The sequence below is a fragment of the Triticum dicoccoides genome, chromosome 6A, assembly GCF_002162155.2.
Source record: "Triticum dicoccoides isolate Atlit2015 ecotype Zavitan chromosome 6A, WEW_v2.0, whole genome shotgun sequence".
Classification (NCBI taxonomy): Eukaryota; Viridiplantae; Streptophyta; class Magnoliopsida; order Poales; family Poaceae; genus Triticum; species Triticum dicoccoides.
In genome coordinates, this window is record NC_041390.1 from 525876249 (window position 1) to 525900834 (window position 24586).

Sequence of the window (24586 nt, forward strand, 5' to 3'; positions counted from 1 at the left end):
AAACCCACACACACCCCTAGTTGTGAGTCGACCGTCGGCTTGCAACTGGGGGCCCGGATAAATACACACACCCCTAGTTGCGAGTTGATGGTCGTTTGCAACTTGGGGCCACAACAAAACACACACATCATTAGTTGCGAGTAGATGGTCGACATGCAGTTTGGGACCCTCTACAAACACACACACTCTTAGTTGCGAGTCGATGGTGGACATGCAGCTCTGGACCCTCAACAAACACATACACCCCTAGTTGTGAGTCGATGATCGGCTTGCAACTGGAGACCCTCAATAAACACACACACCTAGTCGCAAGTCGATGATCGACATGCAACTAGGGACTCTAGACAAACATACAAAAGCATCCTTAGTTGCAAGTCGATGTTCGGCCTGCAGCTGGGGGCACCGACAACACACACACCACCTAGTTGCCAGTTGATGGTTGACATGCAACTGGGGACCCTTGACAAATATACACACCCCTAGTTATGAGTCGATGGTCGGCTTGCAACCGGGGGTCCCAACAAACGCGCGCACACACACACATACTTAGTTGCGAGTCGATGGTTGACATGCAACTGCGGACCCAAACAAACACACACACCCTTATTCATAATTTTTTTAATGTAAATTCAAACAAGTGTTCACAAATTAAAATTTTGTGAATTTTAGTAAGTGGTCACACACTTCAAAAAATGTTCATGTACTTAAAATATCATGAATTTGAAAAATGGAGAAAAATTAAAAAGGAGAATAACAACAAAATGGAAAAAGCAGGTCAAATAAATGGGACAGATGAAGGGAGAGAAAGTGCCCAAATAGAAAATGAGTAAGAGCATAAGCTAACACCAGATCCTTTGTATATGGTGTCCGTTAAATCTTCCTATTCTCCACGATCCAGAAAATACAAGCAACATTCTAAAAAAAATACAAGCAACGATCCTAAAAAAAAGACCCACGATAGCAGGCTGTCAAGAAAAATGGAAAAAGGGGCCAACAAACCAACGGTAAGCGGCTGCACGTGACAAATAAACGGCCGACCAAAAGTTGCCTGAAATTTACATACAAGATGGAGAGAGACTTGAGACACGGCCGAGATAAACAAAACGATTAACGGCCCGCCAATATCGGCGTACTAGACTGGCGAGACAAATACGACACAGGATAACCACAAGATCAACACTGATCCAACGGTGAAAGATTTAGATATGAGATAACTATTTCACATCTAGATGTGAAATAAAGAACCCGTTCCCCTAAACCCCCCTAAAAAATTCCCCTAAATAAAAAGATTTAAAAGTGCACGCGAGAAAAGTCACGAGATCCTGGTTCAAAGCAAAAAAGTAGCGACCACGTTGAGGCTGCCTCCTCCATGTCGTCGGTCGCACGTGATCGGAGTAGCATACTACCATTGCGCAATTTTACAACCCCTTTGGAGCCTTTGTCCTCGCATCCCATGGCATATAAGTCCCCGCTTAATAATAATCCAACGGATGTACTACTGGCGATTCATTCAGCCGTGCCCGGTCGGCGCAAGGGTCCGCGTGCTTCGTAGCACATCTTCCATTCGTCAGTTCGTCCCATACTCGTGGGCCGGCGTTTTGTTCAGTGCCGCCGTATGAACCATATGCCCGGTCAGGTCATATACAATGATGTTATTTTAGAAGTACCACATAAGATAAATGATGAGATGGAGAAGAGAGAACCCGTAAGAAAATGGTTGTCCTCTCTTATTTAAAAGAAGACAAGATATGATCTCTTAGCATAATATGTCTCACCATGTTTATAGAAATAATTAGTTATTGAAGATAAGGCTAAGACATGACCCATTGTAGACGTCTTTTTTGTCATATCTAAATTACATACAAGACTTAATATAAAACTATTTTATCAATTATTGTACATGCCCCATGCGACCCGCGCTGCAAACTTCGGTTCGACCAGCCGTTCCGGATAGACGCGTCCTTGTCCTCCGCAATAAATCCAGGCAAATATGAGGTTCTCCCGTGGCGGCGGAAAACACATCGGCGCCATACGCGTGCGCACCGGCCGATGGGCCACGCGTGTCCGCGGTGACGGGCGCGTGGGCGGTGGGAGGATGGGCGGGCGGGCATGTGTCTGTACAGGTACGCGCTATTGGTGTGTTCCGGCGGCAATGGCACAAGGTAGCAACGCGCCAAGCCGAAGGCTGGTGACGTGTTTTGTATCTTCCTCTTATTTTGGAAGCGGCGGTGATGCTTTCGGCTCGCCGATAGCAACATGGCGAGAGGACGCGCGTGGACCGAACTGGATTGTCGGCTGCTCTTGCACGGGGATAACATGCACACTGGCACACTGCTACTCACCGTAACAACCCACTAATAAGAGTACAGTTATCCTGATTTTACCCAAATATCCAGCAAAACAAATGCATACATGTCTAAATAGAATCACCGTAACCACCCACTAATAAGAGTACAGTTATCCCTCACTGCTACTCACCGTAACGCTGCAAATATCCAGCAAAACAATTGTTCATTCAAAATGATTGTAAAGAATACACTAACATTTTTTTTCAACAGACAACAAGGGGTAGGGGCTCAGATGCCCAAGTTGCCATTTCATATCAAAATTACTACAACACTGCATGGAGGACCTAAAAACAAACAATTTTTTTGCAAGATGATCATTCCTTTCGTAAATAGGTCCCTAAACCATCAACAGTACCACATATGAGTCCAGTCACATGTAGCAATCCCGTCGGAGACTTCATGGCCACCGTCTTCGACACAAGCCTTGGGCCTCACGTGGAGGTTGAAGATGGTACACCAGAAGCAAATACCTTGATGATCTGTAACTTATGTGGCCCAGGTCGATGCAACGAGATGAAGGAAACGTTGGGCCCACAATGCAGCTTGTAATCCCAGAGAACTCCAGCTCAACGAAGACAATAGTCGGATCCATCTCTTCCCGTTCGCCTGGCACCACGCAGGCGAAGAAGAAGAAGAAGAAGAAGAAGAAGAAGAAGAAGAAGAAGAAGAAGAAGAAGAAAGGATGACCCCGAATCTCTCCCAAGCTTATTGAAAGTGCTTATGCCAAAACCACAGCCTCTTGTTGTCCTCCACCATGCAAGTGGGTCAGAGGAGGAAGGCGAGCTCCATACGCCGTCGTTGGCAACAGAGCAAAGCACATCGACGACATGTCACCAAACCACGACATAACACCATGAGCACTACCCTAATGTAACAAGGAACACATGCACACCTCTCAGCAGCCATCGGTGTTGGACGCAGCGTTTGATCAGGCCAGGAATCTCTGGCTGAGTTCAAAAAAAGGAGGCGGCGCAAGAGGAGGAAGGGTGAGGGAAAAGAAAGCGAGCCACTCCCAAGAATACACTGACCATAATATGTGCAAGTGGACAAACAAATGAATACATGTCTAAATAGAATCTTTACTTAAACTTCTTTCACTTTGATTGTAGATACATGGAAAAATATTTGTAACATCATTATACTCTCTCTTCCCGAGTTTATTACGCCCTCTCACATTTTGAGTCAAAGTTTGACAATACATCTGTGATATAAAATATGAGATATATGTCAAAAAATTATATAATTGGAAATTTCATTTCGAATCCTTATAAGTTTTATGACACGTCTCTTATATTTTGCAAATCAATTCTACGGTCAAAGTTTAACCCAAAATATAAGAGGGCCTAATAAACCCGGACGGAGGTAGTAAACCCGCAATGAATGATATTTTTATGATTTTTCTTTTCTTTTATAATTTTGTATCAGCATATAAACACAAAGCAGTAAACTTTTTTTTTCTGGTAATAATACTAATCCGCTAAAAACAACAATGAAAACCACACAACCCCTTGTGACAATTTTTTTAAGAAAAACTTTTGTTCTATCCATAATCAATCATGGCAGTATAAAGAGCGACAACTGTAACAAAAATTACAACCATATACATGCAAATCTTAAGCCGCCTTAATGCAAGGATTTGGCCGTCACACGTGTTAGATAAACATGTCTCCGAAGACTATTTCCAGCTCTGAGCATGCGGCAACCAAGCACATCACCAATCTCTCCCCATCAAGAAAAAAAATAAAAAATCCATCTTTTTTTTTGTCAAAATTTTGCTTTATTGTTTATTGATCTCCATTTTGCTTGCTTGCTTTTACCCTTTCCATCCAGTGCCTTAACCCCGAGGAAAACCTAAAGCGAAGACACACAATAAACTAACGAAACGAGCAGACCCCACCCTTACCTCCTCTCCTCGTCTCCGCCACTTCCCCCCTCCCGCCCCCACCAAATCTGGGAGTTCCCGGACGCCATTGCCCACCTTTCCCCCCAGCACAAGGAAAGCACGCCAGCGAGAGAAGGAGCAGCAGAGGCTGCACGGCGGAATTACCGTGAGCAACTCGGAAGGTATCTCGATCTTCGTCCCCGCCGCCCCTCCCCGCCCGCGCGCGGACGATCTGTTCCTTCTTTTCCCGGGGTTCTTTCCTCCCTGATCTGAAATCTCCCCGCAGCCGCGCCGGAGCCGGGTCGAATCGGGCCGTGGCGAGGGGAAATGTCCGGCTTCGTCGGGGTCGTCGTCTCCGACCCCTCCCTGCAGGGCCAGTTCACGCAGGTCGAGCTCCGATCGCTCAAGGCCAAGGTGACACCCCGAATCCACGGCTTCGTCTTCTCTCCTCTGCTCCAAAAACCAGAATTATTACTATAGTTCCCTCTGTCGCCTCTGCTCCAACTCGAGGTTTCTGTTTCGTTGTGGTTTGCAGTTCGTGTCTCTGAAGAGGGACTCCGGCCATGTCACCACCAAGAACCTCCCGGGGTTGATGAAGAAGCTGAGGGGACTTCACGAAGTGGTCCCCGAGGAGGAGATCGCCGCCTTCTTGTCGGAGTCGTACCCCGACAGCGACCAGGAGATTGAGTTCGAGTCCTTCCTCCGGGTACATCTTGGCGATCCTCTGAGTTCCTGACTAGTAGTATTACTAGTATTACTGTGGAGGGGAAGAGTGTGTTATCATTGTCTTACTGATTCGGTTCGGATGGGGAATCTGGTGTGGTGCTTTTGCAGGAGTACCTGAATCTGCAAGCAAGGGTGAGCGCCAAGGAAGGAAGCGCCGCTGTCGGCGGCGGTGGCGGGGCTGGCGGCCGCAAGAATTCGTCGTCGTTCCTCAAATCCACCATCACTACGCTGCTGCACAATCTCAACCAGGCGGAGAAGTCTTCTTATGTGGCACATATTAACACTTACCTTGGTGAAGATCCATTCTTGAAGAAGTACTTGCCAATCGACCCATCCGGCAACCAGCTATTCGATCTTATTAGGGATGGCGTCCTGCTCTGGTGAGAAGGCTTTCTAGCTAGCTACATGGCGCATGCCAATTTACTCTTTCAACAGAAACTGTCTGCTAGTTGTAGCTGATGTTAATTCCTTGCTGGATCTTTTGTCAGTAAGTTGATCAATGTAGCTGTACCTGGGACCATTGATGAGAGAGCAATAAATAAGAAAAGAGTTCTTAACCCATGGGAGAGGAATGAAAACCACACACTGTGCCTCAACTCTGCAAAGGCCATTGGATGTACTGTTGTTAACATTGGCACCCAGGATTTAGTGGAAGGAAGGGTATGCCTTGTGTTCCCTACTTGTTATCCTTTCTTGTAGCTCATGATGCAATGTCACTGATATGAAAATGTTGCCGCGCTCTAAATTATCCTTCTTCTTTTGCAATGAGATAAATCATTTGTCTCCCTTTAATTCTTTCATGTCCTGTATAGCGATATATAGTTTTTCTTTGATGAATTTGTTGGTAAATTTAGGTGTAAATACTGTTATCATTATTAACTGCTGCCTGTCCTTTGTTCTTTTTCACTTTAATCACTTACTAGTAGGTAGTACATCTCATATTTCTTTGTTGATTTTCATGTGTTAGGTGTTTTTAGCCACCTTACCCTAATGGGAAAATGCTCCCAATTCCATATTCAGTTCTATAAATTCCCTTAAAAAAATCAAGTGGTGACTTACACATATTTCTATTGTTTTCTTTGGCAGCCTCATTTAGTTCTTGGATTAATATCTCAAATCATAAAGGTAAGTACTGAAATGAGATTCACATTTTTTATGCAATTCAATGGACACACTATGGTTGAACTCCTCCTTCATCACCTAAAGAGTTGCTTCACTTATTATCAGATTCAACTTTTGGCTGATCTTAATCTTAAGAAGACACCCCAGCTTGTGGAATTGTTTGATGACAGTAAGGTAAGTAGAAGTGTTTTACCTTTGTTTCAGCTCCCAGTGTACATCTTTGCTCAAAACAAAATCCATTTTATTGCATGTTGTACAGGATATAGATGAGGTGTTGAGCTTGTCACCAGAAAAGATGCTGCTTCGATGGATGAACCATCATCTGAAAAAGGCTGGCTACAAGAAAACTGTTAACAATTTCTCTTCGGATGTGAAGGTGCATATGACAGTACATGTCACAGCACTTACTAATCACTTAATTATATGCAATTTTGATACACCTGCAATGATACAAAAATCTGCCTGTTACACATTTGGTTGATCTTATTGTTAAATTTGAGTCTTGTGGGCAACACAACAGCTAGCTTTTCAGCATTGTCTATCAAACACTTTATGTTATTTTCTTCATTTTATGTAATACAGTGTACGTTATGTCGCTCTGTACTTGATCCATCATTATGTTGTTCTTTGCCATGCTTCTGTTCTTGCTCTGTTCAACTTCCGATGGTCACATAAGTTAATTTTTACAGGATGGTGAAGCCTATGCTTATCTTCTAAAAGCTCTTGCTCCAGAGACTTCCCCTGAAACCACACTGGAGACTAAGAATCCTGATGAAAGGGCAAAAATGGTACTTGAACAAGCAGAGAAGTTGGACTGCAAAAGATACCTTACACCAAAGGATATTACTGAGGGTTCTGCCAACTTGAATCTTGCATTTGTTGCACAAATATTCCAGCATCGGTAAGTGCCGACTTTCCTGCTCTTGAAAATGATCTAGAAATTTAAGATATGATCAAAATCATACGAGCTATTTTAAATTGGAAGTTCCTTGGGTCGATTTTAACAATTTTTCCGTGCTGACCATTGATCACTTCAATGATATCATTCCATGATGTGCAGGAATGGTCTAACTAGTGACATTAAACAAGTTACACTCACACAGTCAGCATCACGTGATGATGTTCTAGTATCCAGAGAAGAAAGGGCCTTCCGAATGTGGATCAACAGCCTTGGGGTCGAGTCATACCTGAATAATGTTTTTGAAGATGTTCGCAATGGGTAACAAGACTATTTTCATGATGTCTTGTGTTATTGTGTTATATCAATTGCTGAGTTGATAATTTAGTTTATGATCTTGCAGATGGGTACTTCTTGAAGTACTTGACAAAGTTTCTCCTGGATCTGTCAATTGGAAGTTGGCATCAAAACCTCCAATTAAATTGCCATTTAGGAAACTGGAGAACTGCAATCAAGTTGTAAAAATTGGGAAGGAGTTAAAGTTTTCATTAGTAAATTTAGCTGGGAATGATATTGTTCAGGGAAATAAGAAATTGATAGTTGGTGAGTTCGATCACATCTAACTTTATAGTGAATGCTAATGCACTGTTCTTGATAACTTAGGGGACATATAATTTGAGTTTCTCTGTGTTGTCTTTCAGCACTTCTGTGGCAATTGATGAGATTTAATATCCTTCAATTGCTAAACAGACTGAGATCCCACTCCAAAGGATCCCAAGGAAAGCAAATTACTGATGCAGATATACTGAACTGGGCAAACAGCAAAGTGAAAGCATCAGGAAGAACATCTCGAATGGAAAGCTTCAAGGTGACTTTAATATCCATAGCTTTCACGTAGCCATATAAAAGATTCTAGCTGTTAATGTTTTTCTTAACGTTTTCCCATTCAGGATAAGAGCTTATCAAATGGAGTGTTCTTCCTCGAACTTCTTAGTGCAGTTCAGCCAAGGGTTGTGAACTGGAAAGTAGTTACAAAGGGAGAAGCTGGTCTGTTCTTGATCCACATGTGCTATTTCATGAATTGGTTTCTGATTAATTAATTATATGCTTTCTTTACAAATAGAAGAACCATAGTACTGGCTGATGGCTAATTTCTTTTGATTTTGTAGACGAGGAAAAGAAGCTAAATGCTACCTACATCATTAGTGTTGCAAGAAAGCTCGGATGTTCTGTGTTTCTACTGCCAGAGGACATCATAGAGGTAAAGGGCCATTGTTACGAATATGGAACCGAGCCTGTAATATTTTCATTTTCCAATGAATTAAACTTGATCGGAGCTAAATTCATCTACTGTTTGGAATCTTTACCTTCAGAAATGTTGATGATGCTTGTTGATTGAGAATTGGAACTGTGCTGTGCATATATATTGTTGGTTTTATATCCTCCTTTTGTTCATGTTGATTAAACAGGTGAACCAGAAGATGATCCTAACTCTTACAGCTAGCATCATGTATTGGAGCCTGCTGAGACAACCACAGCCTGAAATATCAGAAGCATCAGAGCCATCCAGCATGGCTTCGGACGCAACTTCCGACATTGGCTCGGAGGATGGTGCCTCAACAGCGGCACCGTCCGAGAGCGAAGAGGCAAACTCACTGTCCGACAGTCTATCCACCCTGACCACAGACGACGCCACCTCAAATGCTCCACCTGCAGAAAACGGGAACGGCGCCACCCCAGATGCTCCACCTGCAGAAAACGGGAACGACGCCACCCCAGATGCTCAACCTGCAGAAAACGGGAACGCCGCCACCCCAGATGCCCCACCTGCAGAAAATGGGAACGATGCCACATGATCCTGATGGTTATATGTTCGTCCGTAGCGCTGTCCATCATTAGCTTCATATACAAGGGTTGGTACCCAAAGTTGCTGCTGCTACCAGAAGTGAAATTTTCTCCTGCTTTTCAGGTACTAGCATAATAGGTACACACCATCATACAGATAGATCGTAGCCACCGTTTGTTCATTAAATTAAATTTTGCTGAATACTAGTAAGTACTATACGGCGGAGAAAGAGAGGGAAATACAGACACATACATATACTAGTAAGTAGGCCGCCGGTTGGTTTGGTTGGCTGGCCATTTCCTGTGCACTTTAGTGCACTTTGATGTCGAAGCTCCATTGCCCAACTCGTGTCTTGTCGGTCCGTCCACGTGCTCTGTTTTTTTTTTCTTCTACCAATTTGCTGTACTGCTCGGGCCATTATCGTTTTTGTACCAAACTGTCGTCGCTGCTGTGGAGTGTGGACCATGCGTCGTGAGCTGTACAAAAACTTGTTGATTTCTGGCATGCCAAGGAATCGCTGTACACATTATGGTAGTAGAGTAGTATTCCTGGGCATTCTTGTTCCTTCGCGTGCAATGTGACGTGTCGGACAGCGATTTGTAAATCAGTGAGCGCGAGGTGCACTGGGAATTACCCCCTGTCTTTGTAGATTCGCTCATTTTGCTCCGTATGTAGTCCATAGTTGAATCTCTACAACTTATATTTAGGAACGGAGGGAGTATTATTAGCAGATGTTTGAAATGGGTCAATCACGCATGCCTGGGAATTGATTAGCTGTTTTATCTTCTTCTTCACAGTGATGGATTTGCACCGTACTATTCGTTGGTCTGCATGAATGAGGCCCAGGACGTGCATTCCGCATGAACAACTATCCCGTACCGTTTGAAAATGATTGCCATTTTTTTCTTGGAACAAGGGCGCTGCGGAACATGGCACCGAGATGACGAGTCGCGGGACTGCACTGCGTGTGCGTCTTCCGATGAGCCTGCGTCGCGCAGGCAGCAGGCTACATAAATCCGCGGGCACACACACAGCGGCCGAGGTCACCACCGGGCCGGCCGGAGACAGCGGCATAACCATGCAGGGCTGGGCTCCATGCCATTTCCTCCCCTCCCCCTCCCCCTCCCCGCCTTGATAGTTGATACTCCCTTGCTTGCTCCCCGAAGTCAAGTAGTGGTAAAGCCGGGGCGAGGCCACACCGCCACCACCACCACCCTCCGCCCCACCACTGCACGCCATCGATGGTTCCGTCCGTGCCCTGCCGTGCGCACGCACGTCGTCGTCAAGCCGGAGCCCGATGCGTCGTCGTTAAGGTCGCTCCCGGGTGGCACCGGTCATTGCCGCCGGCTTCCTCCTCCGTGTACCGTGTCCTCCGGCGATGGAGGGTAGCTGCTGCTGACACGGCGGCGACGTGGCGGTCGAGGAATTGAGCCGGCCAGCTTTACCACCATTCCTATCATCCGCCGCGACATGGCATACATGGGGCAGGCCAGGCATTTCATCTCTCCTACTACGTACCTTAGTACTTTCTCTACCTAGCCAAGTTACCAGCTCTTAGTCGTAGGAGTTATATTAGCAGTAGTTTCTTCCTCTTCGTTTCAGCTTTTCTCAACGAAGTGGTTGCTGTTGCTGTGAATAACCTCTGGCTATTATTGATTTGTATCTGTTAATTTTCTAGATGAACTGGTAGACGATGGCGATTCTTCTTCTTCTTCTTCGCTTAATTTGTTTGTTTGCGCGTGAATGAACGAAAGAAATCTTCGCTTCTTCGGGCTTGAATGTCGTACCCCTATCCTGTAGCTGTACTTGCATTGCGCCTCCAACAGACGCAGAACGGCGGAGGGCACAGTAAGCTAGCTAGGCGGCGAAGCGAGTTCTTCTTGCGCTTGGTTCTGCCCAAACAGTAGCTAGGCGGCACAGTGCTCGTCACTGCGCCCGGCCGGCTACAGTGCGCGTCTTGGTCTTGGGTGGCATGGCACAGCAGGGGGCCGCGACGGAAGAACCAGAGAGGGCGACATGCTTGCGGACATAGAGAACCTCTGCTCCTCCTCTGTCCCTCTTCATTTCGCTCCCACAGAGCAAGGCCAACGTATGTACTGGCGTAGTAAGAACAAGGAACGTCGCATCTCGCGGGCACAGCGCCAAAATCGACAGTCGAGTTAGCCGTTTGCTGCAGCGTGATTCGATCGATCATACAAACTCGATATCCGCGACCTGTCAATCAAAATAGTAATATGCAATAATACTACCATCGTTTTTGAATATATATTTTTGAGCACTGTACAGACGCACACACGCTCATACACTCGTCGTTTTTGAAATTTGATCGTTCGTATCGTGGTCGACAGGTAACAATGCATTGTGTGTGTGTCTCGGAATTAGTCACACACGCGGCGTGCATGCCGGCGAGATGGCATGGCAAGATCGTTTTCTGCCCCACTAGCTAACTACTGTCAGTGCTTAGTAGTTTAGTTTACGAGGGATCGGAAATTCAGAAGGAGTCCTGGCAACCAAAGTGTAGCTAGTAGCGTTGCCAGCGGCCCAGCCCATATAATTCATGGCCGCCGTTACGCACACGCAAGTACGTCCTTGCGCGAACAGGCCGGGACTAGCTGCTAGCTAGGACCATGGTCTGCGCTGCATCTGCATGGCATGCCCCCAGTCAACAGTGCACGCAGGCAGCATCATCAGCAGCGGCAGCGGCAGCCTAGACAGGAGGAGGACTCCAGTGTCCAGTCTACGCTGCGCGCGCGGCCGGGAAGACGACGAGCCGCTCGGCGCGCGCCGGCACAACCTACGAGCAACCTGGCCCTCTCGCAGTTGCAGTCTTGCCAGCCGGGGCCACGCCTTGTCCGGTTCCGCGTGCATGTGCCCTAAATCCTGGGTGTCGCCTCGTTTCATTATTTCACTATAGGTAGATACCATGGGACGGGTGATATGATCTGGTTCGTGCGTGTGATCACTGGTGCTTGGCATTCGATCGTACTGTTAGGGTTCTACAGGTAGTAAATCATGCTAACCTTGTCAGTGCAACCTGTTTGTTTAGAAGTGTGGTGGATTGGAAGAGACGGCTTGAGGAACGAGCACCCGCTGCTGACTGTTCCTTCCTGAGCTGGGCGTGTTGTTTTCTAGGCCGGGTATGTGATCTGATGTGGAGTGTTGCCATGCCTCTCTTGTCTCGGATCTCGCGGCTTGCATCGCGCCCGAGAGAGAAGGGTATATGGACCATCTAAGGCCCCTCCCAATGCTTCACCTTATACATGTGCTAAGGTTGCCAACTAAGCAAAAAATATGATGTGGCATGCTAATTAAGAAGAGAGAGAGAGAGAGAGTAGTATGGTGACCTCAGGAAGAAACGGTGCTAAGCACGTGTACCTAGGTGGAAGCACAATTCTGAGTCTACAATGAATTAAATGCACGAAGCTTAGTACTCAAAAGTTTAGCACCTTTGCATTGTGGACTTGAGTCGCTAAGGCATTTAATATGCTTAGCATCTCATCTAAGCACCTTTGCCTTGGGGGAGGTCTAAAACTTGGCAATGACCCGAGGGGGATGCGACCACCTAGGCACCAAGATTGTTGGCAACTCCTGAGCGTCTCAGACCGGTTTCAAACGCCCAAACGGATAGCCCGGTCACTGACCGATCACAAAAATTCGATTCAAACATCCGGACTGACCGACACCCCTCATATCTAGCTCAAATATGGGGCGGATATAAGGGCGTCCGGGCACGTCCGTCACGTCGGACCTGGTTCATGCTGGCCCATCTGACCTCACATATATTCCTCCCCATCCGCTCACCGTATCAAACCCTAACCATTTCACTCCACTCCCCTCGGCCACCAAAGCTGCTGTCCGGCGATCTCCAGCCTTCTCCGGCATAGCGGGCAGCGGATTTAACTCCGACCAGTCTGGATCCATCGACTTGTCATCCCGTGCGGGCTGAAGGAAGCAATGGCCATCCACATTGCACTCCGTCGCTTTCGGGAGGACAATGCCCGGTCGACAGCAGGATCTGTCCGGCGCGACTCCATAGCGTCGGCGCATCGGGCGCTCGGATCCTCCGGGGAGCCTTCAAATATCCCCTTCCCTATCACTGCTCCGGTGGAGTATGAGTTCCACCGGGATCTCTGTGCCTGCCATGGGAAGGAGAGGATAAGGGCGGCGAAGGCACGCCTCGCTGCCGACATGGCGGCGGCGGAGGTGACCAATGCGGCCGAAGAGGAGGAAGCCAACCGCGCCTGCATTGTAAAGATGCGATGGATGAGGAACACCCACGCCCTCGCCCGAGAGCAGAATCGGGTGGTCCGTGCCATGGCCGGACTGCCACCAAGGAGGAGAAGGAGGACAACAACTGGACGGACAACTTCGACGACGAACAGATCCGACTCGATCCCTACTGCGTCTTCGACCGGTACTTTCGTGAGAAGGATGGAAAGGGTGCTGGGAAGGGCAAGGGCAGTTGTGGATGATCTTCTCCACCATAGCCAAACCTGCCAAATTTTGGTAGTCGGATGGCATGTTAGTGATGTAGTAGCCGGACGATGTGTGTAATGCATCGTGTACATAGTTGCATGAGTTTGTAGGGATTTGAGGTATGCTAATTGAGGTGTCCGGTTGTGAGAAGGGTAATTTCAGGCTTGACTAGTCATCGTCCGCGAACGCGCCCGGGCGCGTCTGCGGGAGTTTGAGGGGTAGGATTTGCCAAGTCCGGCTATAGATGCTCTTATAGTGTACTAATCCTGCTCGTGTTCTTAGAGTAAGTAAAATAGGATGAGAGCAAGTCTGGTAAGGTAAAGTCAACAGGCTATAAAAATTAAACTATTATATCTATGTTGAGTTGGATGAGAGAGAAGAGCAGAGAGAAGGGATGCGGCTTGTAGATTAATAGTCGGTTGCAGCACAACTCCAAAAAACATTGTGAGAGTGTAAGTCCTACGTGTGAGCTGCGTTGTGATTTCCTTGAAGCGGAGAGGATAATGCAGTACAATAGAGATTAGTATTTCCCTCAGTTATGAAACCAAGGTTATCAATCCAGTAGGAGAACCAAGCAACACTATTTAAACAACATCTGCACACAAACTACAAATACTTGCAACCCAATGCGTAGATGGGTTGTCAATCCCTCAACGGTTATGAACAAGATTAAATTGTATAGGTTTTGATAGATAGATCTCACAAAAATAGAAAATAAAATAAATTAAAGAAAATTGCAGCAAGGTATTTTTGGTTTAATATATGATAGAAAATAGACCCGGGGGACATAGTTTTCACTACATGCTTCTCTCATAAGAATAGCATATGATGGGTAGACAAATTACTGTTGGACAATTGACAGAAAACAAATAATTATGACGATATCCAAGGGAATGATCATGTATATAGGCATCAGTCCAAGATTAGTAGATCGAAATGATTCTGCATCTACTACTATTACTCCACACATCGACCGCTATCCAGCATGCATCTAGTGTGTTAAGTTCATGGAGAAACAGAGTAATGCTTTAAGCAAGGTGACATGATGTATACAAGATAAACTCAGGTATGAATAAACCCCATCTTGTTACCCTTCATAGCAACGGCACATGCGTGTCATATCCCTTTTTGTCACTCGGATTGAGCAGCGCAAGATTGAACCCATCACAAAGCACCTCTTCCCATGGCAAGATAAATCAATCTAATTTGCCAAATCAAACCAATAAATCGGAGAAGAAATACGAGGCTATAACAATCATACACAAAAGAGTTCAGATAAAACTCAAATAATATTCATGGATAGATATGATCATCCCGACTTGTGGGGGAATCATAGTCTCCATCTTCCTTTCCTCACTGGGACAATGCTCTAATAATGATGATCATCACAATTTTATTTACTTACAACTCAATATTACAACTTGATAACTAGAACAATATGAATTTATATGTATGTCTCTGGCAGTGTACCAGGATGTGCAATGATGCTAGCGTAACATGCATAATAATGATGAACGGTGGATGTGCCACAAATACTATGTCAGTTATGTGATCATGCAAAGCAATATGACAAAGAAGGTGTATGTCATAAAAACAGAAAGGTGGAAGTTGCATGGCAATATATCTCAGAATGACTATGGAAATGCCATGATAGATATGTATGGTGGCTGTTTTGAGGAAAATATAAGGAGGCTTATGTGTGATAGAGCATATCATATCACGGGGGTCTGGATGCACTGGCGAAGTTTGCACCGACTCTCGAGGTGAGAAAGGTCAATGCACGGTACCGAAGAGGCTAGCAAATGGCAGAAAGGTAAGACTGCGTATAATCCATGGACTCACATTAGTCATAAAGAACTCACATACTTATTGTAAAAGTTTATTAGCCCTCGAAGAAAAGTACTACTATGCATGCCCCTAGGGGGATAAATTGGTAGGAAAAGACCATCACTCGTCCCCAACTGCCACTCATAAGGTAGACACTCAATAATAAATCATGCTCCAACTTCATCGCATAACAGGAGACTATACATGCATGCTTAGGGAATCATAAACTTTAATAACAATATTCTTACTAAACCACAATCATTCACTAGTACCCCCACATATTACTATCTCAATATCACAAAACTATTACAAGGAATCAAACTTATTATATTTAGGGATCTACATGAAAGTTTTTATTATACCCCTCTTGAATACTGTTATATCAGGACCAATTTCATAACACATGCATATTTCCATTACTATTTATTAGACTCTCAAAAATATATAAGTGAAGCATGAGAGTGCAACTATTTCTTTAAAATATAACCACCGCTGTGCTCTAAAAGATATAAGTGAAGCACTAGAGCAACTCCCTAGCTCAAAAGATATAAGTGAAGCACATAGAGTATTATAACAAATCATGAATAAATGTGTGTCCCTCTCAAAAGGTGTGTGCAGAAAACACAATGATTGTGGTAAACTAGAAAGTAAACAAAGAAAAGACTACTATAATACAAGACACTCCAAGCAAAACTCATATCATGTGATGAATAAAAATATAGCTCCATGTAGTATACCAATGGATTGTAGACGAAAGAAGGGATGCCATCCAGGGCATCCCCAAGCTTAGATGCTTGGGTCTCCTTGAATATTACCTTGGGGTGCCTTGGGCATCCCCAAGCTTAGGTTCTTGTTGTTCCTTATTCCTTCATCCATCGTGATCTTATCCAAAACTTGAAAACTTCAGCACGCAAAACTCAACAGAAACCTCATGAGATCCGTTAGTATAATAAGAAAATCATAAACTTTAGGTACTATTATGAACCCATTCATATTTTATTATTGCATAATACCTATTGTATTCTAACTTCTCCATTACTTATACCCCCAATATAATCCATATCATCATTAAAACAAGCAAACTATGCAATAGAAAACAGAATTTGTCTAAAACAAAAAATTTGTAATTATCTGAAAAAACCATATACTTATGTAACTAAAAAAATTCTGAAAAATTAGAACATTATGGGCAATTTGTATATCAATAATTTGTAAAAACTTTAGAATTTATCACGTTCCCGTAAATTATTAAAATTCCAGTACTGGGCGCAAAAGTTTCTATTTTTCACATAATCAAGTAAACTATCAACCAAATCACCCCGAAGGCTTTACTTGGCACAAACACTAATTAAAACATAAAAACACAATCATAACGGTAGCATAATTGTGTGAACACTAAAAAACAGAAAGAAAACAAGAAAAATAAGATAACTATTGGGTTGCCTCCCAACAAGCGTTATTGTTTTACGCCCCTAGCTAGGCGCAAGGCATTGATTCAAGTATTGTCATCTCCAATTGCAAAGGGTCTAGCACTATCTATCTTCCCTCTTTCTATTTTACCCCCTTGCCATTATAAATAATAAGAACTAAGTGATCAAGTTTGGTAGTGAGAGTTTTTAATTCAGTTTTCAAGACACCAAAAGTATCAACCTTTTGTTCCAAAGTATCAAATACCCTATTTTGTGAAACTACATTACCATTTATTTTAGTGGAGAGGTTAAATAACCCTCCAAAATTATATTCCATACTAGCTTTAGTTTCTTTTATTAACTCAGTTTGACGGTAGCTCACTAGTATGGTAGGTTCAATAGTTTCTATTTTCGGTTGTCCAAATACACTTTTCATCTTTTCATAGATTTCAAAAGCATTGTATACAAATTGTTTAAAGATTCATCACTTAGTTGTTTAAAATTCAAAATCCCTGAGCTCCTAAGTAAGGAGGGAAAGGCATATCAGGAGGAGAACTGGCCATCACTACTGCAGGATGCTGCTAACGCGACACTACGATCAGAGACCCTTCGACGAAATTGTGTGCGATGCCATAATCGCAAATGGTGGTGTAAAAATCCATCAAAAAGGTGCAAAATGTTTGCGATGGAGGATGCATCAAACACGGTTCAGATTTTAGTTGCGTGTGTGATTCAGGGCATACGTTTCAGTTCAATTAACCGTTTTCATTGAGGACGAACAAAAGAAACGGGCAGCCAAATGAAGGCGTGTGCGATGTACAACATATGGTTCACTCGGATGAACTATTTATGATTAGGCAACACAAAAGAAATGGGCAGCCAGATGAAGGTGTGTGCGATATACAACATACGGTTCAATCGGATGAACTGTTTGTGATTAGGCAACAAAAAAACGGCCAGCCAGATCAAGGCGTGTGTGATTGAGGGCATACGCTTCAGAAGGATTAACTGTTTGCAATTAGGCAACAGAACAGAAACGGGTAAGCCAGATCAAAGTGTCTGCGATTAATGGCATACACTTTACATGGATGAACTGTTTGCGATTAGCCACAACAAACTGAAATAGTTAGATAAATCAATGTGTGTGCGCTAGACAGGCACACCCATTCTACTTAAAAGAAGCATGCGCGATGGTAATAACGAGTGCGCATGGTTGTTGGAACAAGACGTGTGCTGACATTGTCTATTGCGGTGCACCCTATGGTGCAAACGCCACGTACACAGCCGAGAAGGTGTACATGCCCATGTTACGCCTTCCGAGAATAGTGCCGCACATATAACCGTCAGTAAATTTTGAGCATGCGTCCCGTCACAATTTTTTTAGAAGAACAGGGAGGCCACGTCCCATCATATTCTGAATTGCAAACCTGTTCACATAGATCAAAACCTAAACGGTTTCTCACTTAGGAGCGTATTACTACGCGGTTATAAATAATACTACACCAAGATGACTGCACATTCCTCCTCAACTCCTCATCCACAAAAAGTCAAAAACAAACAAGTCATTCATCATCGTGCTCTTGCATCTGCCATGGCCACCGTGAGTTCTGGGTCGAGAGATTGCCACCAGGGAGAGGGGAGATTGGAAGCGAAACCATGAGAGATGTCCCGCCTTGTCGCGAAAGCAGCCATCATGTCCTGACGCACGGCCGTAGCAGCAGAGAGGTCCCTTTGCACCGCCGAAGCAGCACGAAGGACCCGTCGCGCCGTTGATGTAGCAGACTGGTCTGGCCATGCCGCGAAAGTAGATGAGATGTCCCGCCGTGCCGCAAATGCAGCAGAGATGTCCTCCTACGCCACAGCGGCTTGGGAAAATGTCTCGCGGGCTGGCGACGATTCTTACAGGCGCATGCGTGCCCTCGTCCTTAGGCAGATGGATCAGATCTCCAGGTGGGCGAGGTTGCAGGATGACCTGAAAGCCTCGTTTGAACAGTCTACCAATGTCATCCGGCAACTAAATGACAACAATGTGAAGCTCCAGGCGGAGCGCGACCTGCTGAGGGTAAAGATCGTCGGAAGTGCGGAGCAGTAGGAGCAGACCACTGCCTTGTTGAAGAGGACCGGCGTCATTGCCGAGAAACTTATGGACGAGAATGCCATGCTGCGCATCGAGCGCAGAAGGCTGGTGGAGGAATCCGTGGATGCTCTCAAGCAGCATCTTGAGGACAAGAAAGAGCTCGTCGCCGCTCGCTGCGGAGACTAGTTCCCGCGGCCTACAACAACGCATCAAGAAAGTAGAGATCAGCGAGCCAGATCGTTTTTCTTCCTTCTTCTTCTGCCCTTGTGTATTTCGGGCGTTGCCGCATGTGGCTTTTTTTAATTATGTTTCTAAATATGTAAGACAATTATTATCCAATGTCATCGTCCTTATATTCATCATGCTTACTATAAGTCGCAGACGATGCTATATAGGTCCGTCGGATTTTACATCAAGATCCATGCAAAACTTTCTTTTTAGATTTTCATTTCTCTTTCTTAAATCTCAGTCTAGTGAGACATATAGCCATGCCGTAGAATAGGTGCTCGGGCGCCATTAATAGAAACGTTGGGAGGGAGGTGGGTGGTGGGTAGCGGTCAAAGGGCTCTCCTCCCAATGAGCACGTGTAGGGGTCTGATCGCATGCCTCTCGTACTAAAATAGCTACCCCGCACGACACCTCCTAGCCAATAAAAAAGGGGACGCGTGGCCGCATGTAATTGGTAAGTCGAACGCCCACGGTTTCAATAATACTTGTGTTTCCGATTTGTAACGTGACAACACTTGTTCCAAAATGACTTTGTTGATTGCTAATGTGTGCGCCTTCGCAAATCGGACAGAAAAATTACCACATCATGTTGGTGCTATGTCATGAGACCATACCAAGTTTCATGATTTTCAGGAGTGTTTTGGAATTACAGGAATTAAAAAACCAAGTTTCTCAATCTTTCCGGCCGAGCCACGATGCCCAGATGTTTGAATTTCACTCACATCTCTTGCATGAGACCTAGAAATTCACCCAAGGACACACATGTGATTTTTCAAACAATTTTGGTGCACTGGAGCCTGTGCTTGTAGTTCAAATTTGAATTATGCACATTAAATGCCCAAAAACTCAATTAATGTATAAAAAAGGTCAAACAAACCTGGAATAATTTCAAAATTTAGCACGGTACTTCTATTTGGTCTAATCTGGCTGTGTAAAAAATTAAGCGGGAGAAGGCAGTGTACATATGTCGTTTCGCACACGGAGGTGACACGTTCCCTCTCGGAACCATGAGCCTTCTTGAGAGAATCTCTGGTTTGCAATAAGCTTACACCAAAGCCTGTCCCAATTCGGCCAAAAAATTACCGCAACATGTTTGTGCCATGTCATGACACCATGCCAAGTTTCATGATTTTCAGGCGTGTTTTGTAATTACAGGAATTAAAAAACCAAGTTTCTCAATCTTTCCAGCCAAGCCACGACGCCCAGATGTTTGAATTTCACTCCCACATCTTGCCTGGGACCTAGAAATTCACCCAAGGACACACATGTGATTTTTCAAACAACTTTGGTGCATTGGAGCATGTGCTTGTAGTTCAAATTTGAATTATGCACATTAAATGTCCAGAAACTCAATTAATGTATAAAAAGGCCAAATGAACCCGGAATAATTCCAAAATTTAGCGCGACACTTCTATTTGGTCTAATCTGGCTGTGTAAAAAAATTAAGGCGGGAGAAGGCAGTGTATGTATGTTGTTTCGCACACGGAGGTGACACGTTCCCTCTCGGAACCACGAGCCTTCTTGAGGGAATCTCCGGTTTGCAAGAACCTTACACCAAAGCTTGTCCCAATTCGTCCAAAGAAATTACCGCAATATGTTGGTGCCATGTCATGACACCATGCCAAGTTTCATGATTTTCAGGCGTGTTTTGGATTTATAGAAATAAAAAACCCAAGTTTCTCAATCTTTCCGGCCGAGCCACGACGCCCAGATGTTTGAATTTCACCCCCATCTCTTGCATGGGACCTATAAATTCACCCAAGGACACACATGTGAATTTTCAAACAACTTTGGTGCGCTGGAGCCTGTGCTTGTAGTTCAAATTTGAATTATGCACATTAAATGCCCATAAACTAAATTAATGTATAAAAAAGCCAAACGAACCTGAAATAATTTCCAAATTTTAGCACAGTAATTAAATTTGGTCTAATCTGGTTGTGTAAAAAAATTAAGGCGGGAGAAGGCAGTGTACGTATGTCGTTTCGCACACGGAGGTGACATGTTCCCTCTCGGAACCACGGGCCTTCTTGAGGGAAGCTCCGGTTTACAAGAAGCTTACACCAAAGCTTGTCCCAATTCGGCCAAAGAAATTACCGCAGCATGTTGGTGCCATGTCATGACACCATGCCAAGTTTCATGATTTTCAGGCGTGTTTCGGATTTACAGGAATTAAAAAACCAAGTATCTCAATCCTTCCGGGCGAGCCACGACGCCCAGATGTTTGAATTTCACTCCCATCTTTTGCATGGGACCTAGAAATTCACCCAAGGACACACATGTGATTTTTCAAACAATTTTGGTGCACTGGAGCATGTGCTTGTAGTTCAAATTTGAATTATGCACATTAAATGTGTAGAAACTCAATTAATGTATAAAAAAGGCCTAACGAACACAGAATAATTCCAAAATTTAGCACGATACTTCTATTTGGTCTAATCTGGCTGTGTAAAAAAATTAAGACGGGAGAAGGCAGTGTATGTATGTCGTTTCGCACACGGAGGTGACACGTTCCCTCTCGGAACCAGGAGCCTTCTTGAGGGAAGCTCCGGTTTGCAAGAAGCTTACACCAAAGCTTGTCCCAATTCGGCCAAAAAAATTACCGCATCATGTTGGTGCCATGACATGACATCATGCCAAGTTTCATGATTTTCAGGCATGTTTTGGAATTAGAAGAAATTAAAAACCAAGTTTCTCAATCTTTCCGGTCGAGCCACGACGCCCAAATGTTTGAATTTCACTCCCATCTCTTGCCTGGGACCTAGAAATTCACCCAAGGACACACATGTGATTTTTCAAACAACTTTGGTGCATTGGAGCCTGTGCTTGTAGTTCAAATTTGAATTATGCACATTAAATGCCCAAAAACTCAATTAATGTATAAAAAGGCCAAACAAACACGGAATAATTCCAAAATTTAGCACGATACTTCTATTTGGTCTAATCTACTAGTCTACAAAATTTAAGGTGGGAGAAGACAGTGTACGTATGTCGTTTCGCACACGGAGGTGACACGTTCCCTCTCGGAACCACGGGCCTTCTTGAGGGAAGCTCTAGTTTGCAAGAAGCTTACACCAACACTTGTCCCAATTCAGCCAAAAAATTTACTACATCATGTTGGTGCCATGTCATGACACCATGCCAAGTTTCATGATTTTCAACCGTGTTTTGGAATTACAGGAATTAAAAAACCAAGTTTCTCAATCATTCCGGCCGAGCCACGACGCCCAGATGTTTGAATTTTATTCCCATCTTGCATGGGACCTATAATTCACCCAAAGACACACATGCGATTTTTCAGCAAACTTTGGTGCATTGGAGCATGTGCTTGTAGTTCAAATTTGAATTATGCACATTAAATGCCCCAAAACTCAACTAATGCATAAAAATGCCAAATGAACCCGGAATAATTCCAAATTTAAGCACGACACTCATGTATTAGTTGCATGTTTACTATACGTAAATGTTCTAGCAATTCAAACACCATCCTTTCTCTTTGTAACACCATTTTGTCTTTCAAAACATAATGAAAAAAAATCAGGTATACCAAAAACAGTTCACTAGAAAAAATCATGTGGGATGCGATATACAATATCTTGGGGCACCGTCTTGTCTGGCTTACGCGGGAAGCTTCGTCGTCTACAGTCCACCGCCCCCGCTTGAACCACACTTGCGCGCTAGTTTCTCGCGGCACCGAGTGAATTTTTTTGCCACCGCAGAAATATCTATCTCCCCGCCCCGTCCCTCCTACCAAAAGCTACATTTCCACTGTTCCTCCTTACTTTCCAAGTTCAAACCTTCACTACTGCTTACTGGCAGCTCATCCTCCTCGCCGACGACCCTTCTTCTTGCAGCGCCACCTCCACGTCGGCTACCCTTCTTCTTGCAGCGCCGCCTCCTCGCCGGCGACCCTTCTTCTTGCAGCGCCGCCTCCTCACCGGCGACCCTTCTTCTTGCTGCGCGGCCTCCTCGTCGCCGACCCTTCTTCTTGCTGCGCGGCCTCCTCGCCGCCGACCCTTTTTCTTGCTGTGCGGCCTCGTCGATATGGTCAGGTAATCCACACCCCACCCACACCATCCTCTTCCTTCCCGTCCCACATGCCCCGACTAATGGAGCGACACCTTCCACCGATATCACTGCCCCCCTCCTCCAATTAAGCGCCGCCCACAGCCATTTTACACGCAGTATAACATGGAGCTGAGTAGCATGCGGCCGCACGCGCGAACAAGGTCGCTATGGCTGCCATGCATGTCGACCACCAGATCTTGGAGGAGCACCTCGTCTTCGAGGCCACCGTCGACACCGCCACTCGGTTGTCTACTTTAAAATATAGTCTGCAATGTTTTCTTGAGGCCACCGCCAGTGCCTTCTAGTGATTTGTCCTCTGTAATGTTAATATGCAATCTGATGTTCAGTTAACAGTTTGGTCCTCTGAAATGTAATGTTCAGTTAACACTTTGGTACAACAATTGCTACATTTCGCAGTACTGTTCTCGAGCATTCTTTGTTTTGTTAACTGTCTTATCTTCTAGTACATGTTTCTATTCTACAATGTCGTGCTCAGTTAACTATTTTGGTTCATTTGGTCTACTGTCCATTTAACTATTTGGTTCAGTTCTGAAATTTGATTTTCATTTGCTGTGGGTACAATTTTGTATTTTTATGCATGTGACACCAATCGAATTTGGTTGTACTCAATACATATTCTACTGATAGTATGGCAACTCTCAGTTAACCTGATCAAGATCTTCCTTATGTGTGTTGCAGGGAAACAATGGGAGACACTGTAGTTTACCATTGAGGTTTGTTCAAGCAGGGTACTTTGGCTAGTAGCACATTATTGTGCAGTTGCAGGAATCATTCTAATATTTAGGTTTCTTACAATTTGGTCTTGCACATGTAGGTCCTGCTGTGAGAGGCTTAGACCCACTGTTCGGCCCATTTTGCATATGGGGAAATGAGATGTCCATGAATATCAGTCAAGTCAAGAAACTCATAAAGATTGTTAGGATGAAGAAACTTGCGACGAATAACAACAAGATCTTTGTTTGCACAATGAAGAAGACATCAGTCAACTATAGGATGGTACCAACACTTTTACCTTGTTTTTACCCCTTGCGCCATTTCAAAATTTACAACAGCGATTTATGCATAGCTTTGTTTTTAGTACTTTTCAAAGCAGTTCACCGATGATTACCTATCAAACTACCTGCATGGTCAAGAGGCGAGGAAGGTATTCATTCAACACCCACGGTACAATATTGAAGTCTTGCCAAAGAGGACGAAGGTTGGGCGGGCAATTATCCATAGCCACTGGCCTAAAGTTGCAAGGACATTCAACATCACTAAAGGCTCAATATTTGCCTTCCGCTTCTGCAGTTTCCCAGATGAGATTCATCTATCTATTTACCATGTATGATGCTACTTCCCAAAGGTTTTTGATGCTGCATGTGAAACTTGGTGCTGTTGTGTAATGGTGTAACTAAGTGCCGAAGCTATCTGATGTAATTCGTTTATGAAATCCTGGTTACTTTTATACGGATATGAAATATCTGGCGTGTTTTGTAAGAAATATCAGTTTGATTAGTACATGGATTATCAATAATAGGCTAATTACCCTGCTCATTGGGGTTTTCTATTGCAAATGGGTACTCAGACAACACCGTGGGCGATGAACTCAAACAACCCGCACGGTTTCTAGAAAGTAGGTGTGTTCGATCAACTAACAATCACACACAGCTTCCGACAGC

The 24586-nt window shown here is 44.4% G+C and overlaps 1 protein-coding gene across 1 annotated transcript; it reads left to right on the forward strand.

The window, feature by feature from the left end:
• Positions 1-4258: 4258 nt before the first annotated feature.
• LOC119317674 (fimbrin-4-like) lies at positions 4259-9166 on the forward strand. Its single transcript, XM_037592157.1, has 15 exons — positions 4259-4412; positions 4517-4644; positions 4766-4936; positions 5065-5336; positions 5445-5616; positions 6043-6081; positions 6184-6252; positions 6338-6454; positions 6768-6979; positions 7139-7297; positions 7380-7579; positions 7678-7844; positions 7927-8023; positions 8146-8237; positions 8446-9166. Exons 2-15 carry the CDS (start codon positions 4558-4560, stop codon positions 8830-8832), a joined length of 2241 nt encoding a protein of 746 aa, XP_037448054.1. The 5' UTR covers positions 4259-4412; positions 4517-4557; the 3' UTR covers positions 8833-9166.
• Positions 9167-24586: the final 15420 nt, after the last annotated feature.

Coding starts and splice junctions, on each gene's coding strand:
- LOC119317674 (XM_037592157.1), top strand. CDS start 4,558: ATGTCCGGCTTCGTCGGGGTCGTCGTCTCCGACCCCTCCCTGCAGGGC. Junction 5,617..6,042: donor AGGATTTAGTGGAAGGAAGG/GTATGCCTTGTG, acceptor TTTCTTTGGCAG/CCTCATTTAGTTCTTGGATT. Junction 6,980..7,138: donor GCACAAATATTCCAGCATCG/GTAAGTGCCGAC, acceptor CATGATGTGCAG/GAATGGTCTAACTAGTGACA.